Genomic DNA, 14,053 nt, shown 5'->3' on the forward strand with positions numbered 1-14,053 from the left:
TGAAAAGAACCCTCAACCATTTGCAGTGTATCTATTGCTTTCATTAACCTTAAGGTAAGGAAATTCTGCCCTGCCTCTCTGAAGTCCAGTGTGGACAAAGAACTCTGAAAACACTTTCACAGTTACCAAGGGAGTAAGAAATTTTTGGTCAAACCTGTTTTATTGGAATTTTACACTCCTGAATGATAAAGCTATAATCCCCAATAAATCAGGGTTTCTTAAACTGTGGGTCATGACCCCCCTTGGGGGTCGTGGGACTCGCAGCAGAGGGTCGGCAAAAATTTTACCAATTTTTTTATTTCTTTGACTTATTATAATAATTTTACAATTACCAAATATTTTTACACAATGTATCTGAAAATAGATAAAGATAATACAGGAAAAGAAAAAAACGAAAGCTTTTTGACACATTCTTTTTATAATATAAACATTCATTTTCCTTGCTTTGCACGTGATGCTGTCATTTTGTCTGTTACTTATTTAAAATTTTCACATTGTTCTATGTCTTAAAATTAGAGATTAAAGTTAATGATCTAAAATTGCAATAGTATATTACAGTACAAGTGAAAAAATTAACAGTTTCACTCATGCGTGCATCGGATTTGTACAATACTTATGGGGTTCCACAAAATTTTTGTAAATGTCCTGGGGGTCAGGGGAAAATCTCGGTGATAAAAAGGGGTTGCGACTGGAAAAAGTTAAAGAAATCCTGCATTAAATCATTGAAATGCACATATTTTGATAGGTATGAATGAGATATTCTGACATTGAAGAATTAGTCTTTTTCGAATCTGAGTTTAATAAGCGGTGGAGATGAGTTATTGATTAGTATGTATTTGTTTCATTCTTGAAAATCTGGATGTAATAAGCAGCTGAGTTTATTAACCAGTGAATTTAATAAGTGCCAGGTACCACGTACTGTGTTACATTTAAAAAGATGCATTAAGATATTTCAAGAAAGTATACATTGTGTCTGTTTCCTAACATTTTAGGTCCATGTCCCAATTATGAAACTGAACATGCCCTTCTTGTTTGGGCGCCATCTCCAAATATAGATGATGAAAAACGTAAGTATTTTATAATCTTTCTAGTTCTGCTTATTAAAAATAAGTAAAAATAAGTGCTAGAAGATTAAATTAGTGATGCACAAGTGTTCAAAGTAGTAATATAATTATAATATGAAATTTTTTAATATTATGGGAGCAGTTTTTTTATAGCAATGTACCATTTTTGAAAAATATTGTTTTTAAAGAAATAAGGTAATAGTATTGACGTCAAGCATCAGACTTAGTTTACGTAATAGCTTAATTTTAAAGCAGAATAAAAGCTAAGGCTGAAAAGCAATTTTGCTCTATACATAAATATAAAATACATTAAGACTTGGGAGAAGCTATCTAAGCCTTCAGAAAGCTTAGGGCCAACCAGCGGCTGAGCGGTAAAGTCGCTGAACACTGGTAGTTCGGTCCGAGGTTCGAATCCCCCAAATGGGCTGGCTGCATGGGCGTTTTCGTGGTTTTCCCCATGTGTAACGTGTATATGAGCCAGTTTCCCTTAGAAAGGTCCTCCACGAAGGCATCCCTCCCTTTAGGCAGATAGCCCTCAAAGCTTTGCCATAATCACACACACTCAGAAAGCTTAATCTGCCTTCTTTATTTAGGGAATTATCCATTGCTATAATTATTTCATTATTTTGCTTCTAATACAGTGCTCCTATTTTAAGAATTTTTTATTTTAATTATTATTAATATTACTGTCACATGTTGAAGATATCTTTCTATTTTTGCAATAAAACATAATAAAATTATTATAACTTTTTAATGTGGATCTATAAATATTATTCGATCATGGTTAAAGTTGTTGTGAACAGTAAAGAATCATTGATAAAGAAGTAATTAAATTTGAATAGCAACAAGTCTATTTCAGTTTCATGTTCAGCAAACAGGGATCTCAAACCATTACATATCCATAAGGCATATCCATCTCTGATGACAGTACATAAGAATGTTCAAATTGGCATGGACTTGCACAATTATAGATTGCTGAGCTGTGAATTCCTCAACAAATTGATATATGTTACAAGATGGCTATAGTCAACACCCTTGCGTTGCCCATATGCTTGATTAGGAAAAGTCTTGACATCTGAAGGACCAAGGGAGGGTTGTGACACTATGTGGATATTTGCCATGTACAGGTGTGCATGATCTTGCTCAAAGGTAAAATGTTGTCAGTATTAAAATTTAAGTATTAGCTGTGCAGTATTTTAATACTGTTATAACAATGAAAATGCTGTAAAAATCAATGAATAAGACTTGATATCGTAGATGGTGTATCCCCAAATGATTATTTCGAGTTTCATGAATATATGCCTCTCCAAAATGGCATGAAAGAGGAGTAGTGGCCAGGCCTCATATGAATTTTTAAGACCTCGCAACACAGCAAATTGTGATTTGTTTTTCAACATGAGATAACTGCAGCTTCATGGCTGCGAAGTCAGGGTAAGCTTAGTTATTAATGGGTAGGATTTGGTGGTAGATGTTGCAATAGAATCAAAGCCGTCATTGTATTTATGGCAGGACTTGCAATAACATATCCTTGCAGTAAAGTTATTCAGAGTAAATAAGTATGCAAATGATAAATTGTAGAATAGTCGTGATGGTTATGGGCACCCCATTGAAACCACTAACAAAGTATTAATTGTTATTACTTTGATTATTTTGTTTGGCATAGCATCTGTACAAACATAATACATTTTGAAAATGACCTCTGTTGAACTGACTTGATTGTACCATTATTGGGTGGGTCTTGAGGTAAACTGTGTTGTTGGATAAGCAATCAGAATATGATACAGCAACTGAATAATGTACTTTTTCATCTGAATTTTTTGATATAGTAGCTTTTTCATCTGAATGTGCATTCATTCACTGTGCAGTTCTGTCACTTGCATGCCTGGTTAAAAGATATTTGGATATTAAGTTTTGAGATTGTCTAGAAATGTTTTGAAGTGCATGGATATTTTTTTAACTCTGAAAGTACATTGTACAAAGAAAATTTATAGAATAAATATGTATAACTAGTGTATAAGTTTGTATTCCATGCAAATTATCAAACTAACTAAAATATTTCATTCAAAATATTCAGTGACCTGTAATGTAATGCAAAATTATCCATTTTTTATAACAAAAGTTCAAAATTTATTATTAAAGATCATAAAACAAGCAGGTTGTAAATTTTAATCAGTAGTAATAGTGATAATAAATAACAAAAAATAATAAATAATAAAAATATAATCATTAACATCTGAAAAATCAATGAGCTATTTGCAACTAAATTTAGTAACCAAACTTCTCCAATATTAAAAAAATTGTATATTTGCCCAAAAGTCACTGAAAATTTTAAAACTAGGTACTTATTATTTTCTTTTCCTTATAGTAGATAAATATATAAATGAAGCAAAAGAGAAGAGTGGGTACAATGTTGAACAGGTATAGATTTTCTTATTCTTTTAGAAATATTCTACAAAGCTTATTAATTAAATTTTTACTAAATTTGGTGTGTTTTTAAGGCTCTAGGTATGCTGTTCTGGCATAAATATGATATTGAGAAAGCTACAGCTGACTTGCAAAATTATACTCCACTTCCTGATGAATGGACTGTTGAAGATAAAGTTCTTTTTGAGCAAGGTTTCCAGTTTCATGGAAAAAGTTTTAATAGAATTCGTCAGATGGTAAATGTGCAACCTTTTGTATTTGTTATTGATATAAATAAACATTTGTGGCTAGTATTTTACTTGGTCTTATTTATTTGTTTCGATCATGTCTCTTTATCAAGTTCGGAAACAGTATAAATATGTATAATTTGAGTAAATTTTCGTTTTCCATGCTTCTTTTTGTTTCATATAAAATATGGTTTATTTTAATGCTCTTTTATCTGATATTAACATTATAAAGTTAATGCAGCAAGTGAAATGACTGAAAATGTCATTTTTCAACTGATTCTGTAGCGCGAATCTGATTTTATATGCGATTTGAAACTATGAATTCACTAAACTGACTAATGTTAAGGGGCTAAAATTATGAAATATTGGTAAATGCGCCCACATTCCATTCTTAGCAGTTTTTCCATGTGTACTGTAAGTATAGGCCAAATTTTATTTGGAATTTATCTATGAAGATTGCTTGTAGGATACTTTGTCATTAAAGAAGATTGCAGTGGTTTTTGGCATTTGCTTTTCATCTCTATTTAATTTATAAACAAATAAATTAAAGAAAAAGAAAGATTCCATACAAAGAAAGATTATAATTTCATTTATTATATCCTGAGCAGTTGGTTTTAATTGCCTAAATGATTTTAAAACTACATTACTATGAATCTAAAGAGCAGCATAATGTTGAGCATGAATTGATTTATTAGACATTGTCACAGGCAGATTATAGTAAGCTGGAATGTAATGAATTAAAATAATACAGAGTGGTCCAAGATAAACTAAACCAGACATGGCAGACTTCACTAGCGTTGGGTTCGGTTTATTTTGGCCTATCTGATGATGATAATAAGATTTCCTTTAGTTGTAGCACATAATTAGGGATTCGTAACCAGCACAGCATTTTTCATTGTAAGTATTATAAAAATTCATTGTTAGAGCACCAGTTACATATGAGCTTGGGATAGCATACTTATTAATTTGAAATAATATTTTAGGGAGAGGTTAGCTTGTAATTTAGGTTGATTTTAAGGAAAAATTCAAAATAAAGCTGTTTTGCATAAAACTAGTATCGATATTAGTTGAATTTTGCCTAACTTTAGGCAAAAGGTAAAATAGGTTGCCACTAGATTGTAGAATAGTGGTAATACATTCTATTTAAGAATGATACTTCACTTTTTGCTGTCTTGCATTCTGTTGGCTAAGTCTGGCTGTGTTGAATAAATTAGCTGATAGCACCACAGCCAGTGATCTTATTTTGCAATTCTTATATATGCCATTTTGAGTATTAGAAGGTGAATTTATTATAGATATGTGTCTAAGATATAAAAATATAAATCAAAATGCTAACTATAATTTACATTATTCTCTTTACTATCTATTTTAATTTGGTTATTTTTCTTTTCCATTCAGTAGGAAGTGCTTATAATAAATTGCTGTAAACTGCATCATTTGAAAATTAATCCTTATCATTTGATTCTTGCATAATGCTCATGACATAGATATTTGTTTAACATTTCAGCCAATAATGATTTGAAATTTGGGAACTAAATATTAACTAATCAAAATAAAACTAAACAAAATAAATGATTCTGCACCAAGCTTTCATCGTGGTCACATTGCAGTCTTTCTCGTTTCCATCTTGCTCTTTACTGCTGCACTTTTCTTTTAACTTTTGTCAAGAAATAAAAGATCCTATTACCCCATTATTGCATGTGTCTCAAGTTTTCTGTATAAAATTATAAATACAGTGGTACCTCTGAATATCGGCTGGTCTTAAGCAAATGTATATATCTAGATACAAGTAAAAATTGGAACATGAGCCAAGTGAGAGGTTCTCTATGTTGCAACTAGTTGCTGCTGTAAACAAAGTGAAGAGCAAGCTTACCCTTTCAGTACATGTGGTTAGGTTGTATGAAATGCATTTGTGTAATACTTCATGCTCACATTCTTCATGAACGTGTGATAATATTATCATTAAGATTTATTTATAATTAATATGAATATTAATATAAATATATGTTTGTAATTGTTAGTAAGATGTATTTATAACAATATTGCCTAAAAAATAATGTGAAGAAGCAAGACGATGCCCTTAGAATTAAAGCATGAAGTCATTGATAAACATGAGGGAGGAGTGCATGCAGTCTACTACAGCCAAGCAGTAAGAGCATGGTACTTCAATCATATGTATGCTATTGAAGCAGAAGACCATAAAAACTATGGCATCCGCCAAGGGCATTACAGCGATACCAAAATAGTGAGACTTCTGTAATGAAAGATCTAGAGGTTGTCAACAGGGAGGAGGGGAATTTGGTCAGTCTTTATTTATCTCTTATGTATGTAGTTTCAGTTTATGAATTATAAAAAACTGCTGTTATTCAAGTTTGGGTATATATCAACATTTTCTGTACTTTTTCTAAAAATAAGTATTTTTGAGTTTTGGAAAAGGAGTAAATGTTCGTTTAGCAGTGGTGAAAGGGGAGCTGGTGAAAGAGGAGCATTGATCTAAAAGCTAGTGTTAATATGGCTAAAGGAAAATCTTCTCAAAGGAGTCACCACGACTGAGACAACTATTTGCAAGAATGCATAAGTTATATACTTCAGTTTGCTAATGACATCCCTTTGTTCTTCAAATATTGAATAAGAAGGTAAATCGTAACTGGTTTGAAAAGTTCAAAAGATGAACTGAAATTCATTATTAATTCACCATTAGTAATTATTCACTACTAATGTTATTAGGCAGGGATAAGTAGCGAGTTCAGACAACTGAAAAAACAGCAGACAGATTCATCCTACAGCAAGTCTTCAACTGTGACAGAACAAAGCTGTTGTGGAATTATTAATTTCTTCCAAAACTTTTTTATGCTCCATTATGTGTAGTTCATTTAACTCCTTGGTCGTTAGTTTATGGAAGAGGATACAAAAGTGCGGAGCCACAATCTCGTGAAAGAATAGATTAACCCTTGTACTCAGTGTGGATGAGTGGCAGCTAAAAAATAAAAGTCGCTGACAATATGTCGTACAAAAAGAGTATTCAAGGCCTATCAAATTATAAAATATGTGGAAGATAAGTTCTCCAGGTTATGTGGAAGGAGAACCTGAAAGCGTAGATCACCAGGCATTTTTTTGGAGAGTGGATTAGCCTGATCTTTGGATCTGGTGTTAAAAAGTGTGTGGAGAAAAGTAGCCCACTCTTAGAAGCCCTTCCTGTACTCGACGATTCTCCTGCGCATGCACTGAACCTCGAAGAAGACATTTTCAAAGAGTCATTTTTCTCTCAACCTATTTTTCTATTCAATGCCACTCCTATCCTAACACTAGGAAGTGGTTTCAATTTTAAAATCTCTTCACCAAACATCGGTTTCAGTGCTGTTTTAATTAGAAGAAAAGTACCAAGCTCACCATTCGCAAGTTCTGTAAAGACCATTTTAATAGTGCAATAGGAATAAGAATTATTGATATGTCCTGTCAGGATGTAGGAAGGAGAATTTTAAATTCTGCATGGAAGAAGCTGTGTCTGAAAAGAATTTTGAAGGATTCGAACTCCAACCTATAAAGAGATTGCTGGAGGAGATGTCTGACTCAAAAGGGCCATAGGTCTGCAGGAGGATAAAGGAGACCTAAATGATCACACAGAGTAAGTTGAGGAGTTAAGTGAATTACACATCTAGAAGCATAAAAAAGGCTGAAAGGAAATTCATGACAAGGAGGAAATTATATGTCCAGCTGAAATAAAGGGTATAGTAATAGGTTCAATTCATTGAAAAAAATGGTACCCAGAAAAAATTGCAGCATTTTGTACAACAGTCTTTCTCATTGAATTTTGTTAATACATTTTAGAAACATTCTTTACTTGGACAAGTTTCTACTGAAACACCTTTTAAATGAAAATGGGGGAATAATAGAGAAAAAGCTACCAAAAATCAGTAAAAAATATAAAGGTACGGAAGTAGAGTATAATCATTAAGCTTTATAAAATCAATGTATTTCTTTATATTCACTTTTCTACTTTGTATTTTGTATTATGTGTGAAAAATTTTTATTAGTTTATTGTACAATAGAAGACATTTTTTCTTAATTAAGGGGGCCAAAATAACTGAGGTAATTATTTGAAGGCCTGGAATGGATTAAATGGTATTTAAGTAGGAAAAAACTTTTTGGAATGTAAGTGACAAGCTCACTCATGGAACAAATTCAACTTGTATGCTGAGGCATCAGAGAATATATATATATATATATATATATAAAATATATACTCAAAATGGCATATCTGACCTAAATGATATTTCATTACGGGATATTTTAGTTCATATTAAGCAGACATATTTCAGTATGGGAATAACTGAGAATGCAGATGCTCATTAATATAGTATGAAAGTAAACAAAGCTTTTTTTTTTCCCCTTTGGGGCATGCTCATGCAAGTGTTAGCAGAATATCACATGTGAGTGGAATATAAAACATGTATTTAAATTCATGTGCTTAACAATAACTTATTCAGTTTAATTGCAACTTATTAGGTTTACCTGCATTATCTTTCATTTCAGTTTTAAGTTAATTTCTCTTTATTTATTATTATAATGAAATAAAGAAAGTTTAATAATTTTGTAATTAGGTTAAAATATCCTGAAATTTAAAAAATCTACTTTTTCCTTAAACATGTTTACTAAATCAAAATAAATTTTAAAGAGGAATAATTTTTAAAGTAAATTTATATTGCAGAAAATTTAATTACAGCAGTATTTAATTGCGTGAAGAGAATGGCTATATTTTTATAAAATTTTTGTGAGCTGCAAAATTATGGTGTTGCTTCTATTTAACCTAGGCTTATTATTTCTTCTATTTAACCTAGGCTTATTATTTTGCCATTATTCTAGTATTTTATCTGTTTTTACACATCAGCATTTAGAGTGCATGTTCATTGTGGAAAGTATTAAATGATTGACTGAATTATATACCTGGATTTATATATATATTTTAGCCATTTGGCCAGAAAAGTACAAAATTAGGTTTAAAAGCATGGTTTTGCAAATTTTTTGAAAATGCAGGGATTTTTAAAATTCATTTTAAGTGCTTTAACATATTATCTAGTTGTATTAGAATCTCAATTTGTTAAATTTGTATTTTCAGTTATAAAGTGGGGAGGGATTTTAGATAGCTGTTTAATGATAAATTCTTGTGTCACTGTAAGTAGGTGATATTTTTTCAAAATTTTTATGGCAGTGTATATCAATAAAATGAATTTTGGATAGTGATCAGATTTTTTTCACTTGTATAAGTGACATGTTGGACGTTAGGTAATAAACATGCAGGATGTAGCAGAAAGAACTCCCTGACTTAGGAGGATCTCAGCTATGGTTTGGGAGAGTGTACGGTGACAGGGAGAGTATCACTGAATAGTGAATTACATTCTATTTCAAAGTGAAACATAAATTGGTCAGGAGAACATTACGCTTTCGCTGTACAGCAGCTTATCCTTATATTATGATGGGTCACCGATAGCATTGCAGCATGCCCTTTGCAATCATATCACGCTTGGTCGACAAGACCCTGTTTGCAACAAGTAAACCATTTGCTATTGGGTATTCAACTTTAGCAGCTGTGAAGGAGGTAATACAAGAGGAAGTTGCTAACATTACATCCGAAATCACTCTCAAAGTCATAGGCAACTATTAAGAAAGCTTCAATCAGTGCATAAACAATGGAGGCCACCATCTAAGTGATTTTTTTTTTTTTTTTTTTTTAAGTATTGATGTAAAATGGTCATTATGTGTACTTTCAAAGAACAAAGAGAAAATCTTCATATCCTATTTATTTGGACTTATAAGCTTCTTAAATCAGGGAGTTCTTTCTGCTGCACCCTATATTTCTGTGCCAGTTACCATCTTAAGAATATAATAGAAAAATTCCTAAAATATATAATAATTTTTTTTTCATTTTACATTTGTTTAATGTTTTTTTTATATAGTTGCCTGACAAGTCTCTTGCAAGTTTAATAAAATATTACTACCTCTGGAAAAAGGCCAGAGCACGTACCAGTCTCATGGATCGTCAAGTTCGTAAGCTTTCTGCTCAGAAGGATGAAGGGAGGTATGTATATTCTTTAAACTGAATAACCAATGTGGTATTGTTTATTCTTGAGTATATCTTTCATTTGAATTTGCATACAGTGTCTGAAACTATAGTCTGAAAGGTGAATTTTTAAGGAAGAAAGTGCTTATTCAACAAAATATAACAAAATAGGCTCATACAGAGATACACAATGAATAGTGATGCAAAAAACTAGATCAAACAAATTTGATGAACTTTCATATTATTTATGTAAACAAAATACAGAGTATTTTCTGCATTGGAAATCTGCATGAAGAAATACATTTCATGTAGCGTAGGACGACTTCCTTAGAGATAAACAGAAGTAGCAACAATAGGGCATACTCATAATCAGGCCTTTTATCATATTTCATAGAGTGAAATTATTTTTCAAGACGTTCCAGCTATAATTCATGAAGTGTTGTGTGTGATGGCTATCATCCAGCAACTGGTCTTCCAAAGTAGTCTCTCACATTTTATGAAGGATTTATGTATAGAGATCTGATCCATCTCTTCATTCTTTGGATATTTTCAGTTGAAGGAATTTGTTAATGGGTGCGATTCCTCTGTAGATGGCGTTTTGAAGCATGCAGCATAGTCTTCTTATAGCAGACAGCTATTGTGCAACATAAAATCTTTTTAAAGCAGACAACTGTTATACGGCATAAAGTTTTTTTAAAGCAAACAACTATAAGGTTTTTCTATACATTTTAGTTTTGTATACAAAACAATCAGTGATATATTTAAAGTGAATGTAGTATTTGTGCATATGTCTGTTGTAAAATTTCTAGTTTTGTTGCTTCTGATTTTTTCAATATTTATCAAATCCAACAATAGGTTTTTTTCCCCCCCTCCTGTGACTGACAACAAAAAAGTTATGGCAAGTTTTTTTGGGTGGGGGGGGAGGAGAATTTTCTTAATTATTCTTAAATAGAGTATTTTTACCCAAAAATATATTTTCCAGTTGATATGGCACTAGTATGATCGTTAAAACTACCTCTTTCTTGTCACAAAATGGATATTCTCTCTACTTCTGGGGGGGGGGGAATCTACTATTATAATATTTTATTTAAAGAAAATACAGCTATGATTTCAACCATTATATTCAGATTCTGTTGCATCTGGCGCATTGTCTAGCTGTAGTCCATCTTTAAAAGTGAAAAATCATCATTTCATTATGAACTTTTTCATTTTGTTACAGTTAGAGCCCACCAGCGGCCGAGTGGTAAAGTCACTGAACACTGGTAGTTCGGTCCGAGGTTTCGAATCCCGCAAACGGGCTGGCTGCATGGGCGTTTTCGTGGTTTTCCCCATGTGTAACGTGTATACGAGCCAGTTTCCCTTAGAAAGTCCTCCATGAAGGCATCCCTCCTCTTAGGCAGATAGCCCTAGTGTGCTTTGCCATAATTAAATACACCACACCACCTTTTGTTACAGTTAGAAATGATATTAGGAGTTTTCAGGAAGAAACCTTTTAATCAGTCAACAAAATTGAAAATCATTCTCTGAGTAACTTCATTTGCAAAAACTTCTTTACCGATCTTTTCTGTAATGTGAGTATATTCACTTAATGGAAAAATTCTTTCTACTTTCTCAGTAGGAACTCTTCTTTTTTCGATGTTGCCAAAGGCACAATCACATGGCATAAAGGTGTGACCTGGTGAGGGCAGATGCGAATAATTTTATCCAGGCGCTCACATTAACAAGAAAAAAAAATAGTAGTTTGCAGAAGAGGTACCTGGACAGTTGACAACTGGTTAGAAGCATGAATTTTTGTAACAGTTATTTGAAGTTTCGAGTTATGCTAACTCTAATGCAGTACCGATAACGGAGATTATACTAAGTAATGCATTCCTATAGAGAAAGCATCGTAATATTTATCAGTTTTATCAGGGGAAAAAAGAATTAAGCCTACTTTGCGTTATTTTCAGTTTTTGATATTCTTATTTCCAATTATGAAGTTTCTTAGAGTAAGATAGAGAATTTTAAGTTTTTTAAATATTGCAGGTGAGAGTATTCTATAATTTTTTATATGACTACCATAGAGCTAAAAATTCATTTTATAAAATAATCATTATGGTCTATGATTAAAAACAAAGGGGAGAGATGCATTTCTTTGCATGTAAAATAGCTATAAATATATTTAAGATATACTTAATAGTTAGTGAAATAGCTCAAAAAGATGTATCAAATAGATCTGAATTTGTTTCAATGATATGCATGAATGATCCACAAAACAGAGAAACAGAACAGTTGCAGATAGAGAGATCTGTAACTCAATAATCCAGTCATCTTCAGTAGTGTGTCACAATGGCTTGTGTGTTACAGTACATGTTGCAGTTCAGCCCAGCTAGAAGTTTGAACGGGCACTTGATATTGTCTTGCAACAGGCCTACACTTGTGTGATGTGTTCCAAGTCTTTTACTTGTTTGTGTAGTAGCTTACCTTTTATTTCGTCAGTTCTATAAATGCTCAACTTAATATTTGTGTCTAGTGTTGGTAGTGTTGAAACCATGAAAGTGTTTGTTCATGATGTATGCATTCCTCTGTAAACATGTGTAACCAGTTATTATCTAGCTGGAATATTGCAACAAGGGACTACTGTTGGATCTAATTCACATCCTCAGTATTTCATGCATCACTACTAGAACAGTTTGGCTGTTATTAAGTTTTGGCGTCTCAGAAGATAAAACTGCCGTGAGAGAAATGTGCTGCTTGATAAGAAGGTTGAAATTCTACTACTGGCCAGAAAATCTATGCATGTGGATGTAGTAACAGGTCATTCCTGAAATGAAATAGCTTTCATTGTTTAATATCGTATATTGTAGCATTTCATATTGTTTTGGATTGACAATGCTGCAGAATAGAGCCATCAACATTTGATGTTATGGTTGCAGTTTAACTTCTGTGGAATATCTAGGAAAGGTTTGTAAGAATACAACCTGCTACATGTATTTGTATAGTGCACTGAACTGCTGTGTAATGCATACATACTAGGCCCATAGTTCTTATAACAGCCAAACTGCTCTAGTAGCGATATGTGAAATACTGATGGTCTAGGAGAATGTGAATTAGATCCCACAGTCCCTTGTTGTGATCTTTACTATACTTTGGAGCTATCTGATGTATATTGATGATTGTCATTGTGAGTTTGTTGTGCTTAACGCTATTTAATAGTATATGCAGAATACTTCACATGAAAGTAGCATGCTACTTCATCTATTTGCTTGAGATTTCATTAACCATGAGTGTACTAATACTTTCAAGTGTACAGCTTACTTATTTTATTGAAGCTGAAACCATCGAGTGTAGGAAAGATAAGTTTTTCTCTAACTATTGCTGTTTTTTATTTATTTATTTATTTATTGTGTGTGGGATAATAGACATGGGAAAATTATCCGAGTCATCAGATTCACTGTTAGGTAGATGCCACTTTCATGCATAAAATTAGAGATTATTTTACTTGAACCTCATTAAAGTATAATAAATATTTTACTAATTGGAAATTTTGCTCTATGAACAATGTAGTGTCATATAGTTACCGAAATTCATAACAGTGAAACAGCTATCTTAAAATTCTGCACGTTATTTTAAGAAACTGAAATGGAAATTAAAAATGTACACTGTGGGGGGGGGAGAGTTCTATATATCCTGTTCTACTGGGCCGATTGACGAAATTTAAATTGCGTTTTTCATGTCTCGAAAGCATGACTTAGGATATATATTAAATTTATATATAGCTTTATTCTAACATAGGTATTTTTACACAAAATCGGACTTTTTCTGAAATAACAAACGGAATTTTTTCCATATTTCGATTCTACGTCTTAAATTATGCCAGACTGCCAAGTTTTGCAAAAAATCGCACAGTAGTTTTAAAAAAAATTAGCTTTCAAAATTTTAGTTCCTCAATGTTAATTGAATTTGGTATATATTTATTAATATCTGCTATTTTATTAAACTATGTTTATTCTTCCTTTCACATTTCGAAATTTAGGTTCATTCCAAATAAAATTCACCCATATTTTATTATTTATTTTTAAATAACTTTTAAAAAATTTTTCCAAAAAAAATTTGAATTATAACCTATAAAATTTTTACCATCATCTTAAAGTAGGTGCATTTCTAAAGATACCTGCAAAAAATTAGTTTGTTATTCAAAATTTTCTAAGATATACATAAATTTACATATTTTTGCGTTTTGAAATTTGACATCTTTTTTTTTTTTTTTTTTTTTAAGCAATAATAACGCAAAATGTGGT

General features: G+C 31.8%; 1 protein-coding gene across 1 annotated transcript in view; it reads left to right on the top strand.

Moving 5' to 3' along the window:
- LOC118204205 (REST corepressor 1-like) overlaps nt 1-14,053 on the top strand; it is an 85,080-nt gene that overhangs the window by 39,422 nt on the left and 31,605 nt on the right. Inside the window, exons 3-6 of the mRNA XM_085820935.1 lie at nt 993-1,067; nt 3,430-3,482; nt 3,563-3,724; nt 9,670-9,791. Of these exons, the coding sequence (XP_085677061.1) occupies nt 993-1,067; nt 3,430-3,482; nt 3,563-3,724; nt 9,670-9,791 (412 nt within the window). The remainder of the gene's footprint in view (nt 1-992; nt 1,068-3,429; nt 3,483-3,562; nt 3,725-9,669; nt 9,792-14,053) is intronic.

The sequence above is a fragment of the Stegodyphus dumicola genome, chromosome 1 (genome assembly GCF_044657685.1).
Source record: "Stegodyphus dumicola isolate Sdum_Otavi_A_Nest chromosome 1, ASM4465768v1".
In the NCBI taxonomy this organism is placed as follows: Eukaryota; Metazoa; Arthropoda; class Arachnida; order Araneae; family Eresidae; genus Stegodyphus; species Stegodyphus dumicola.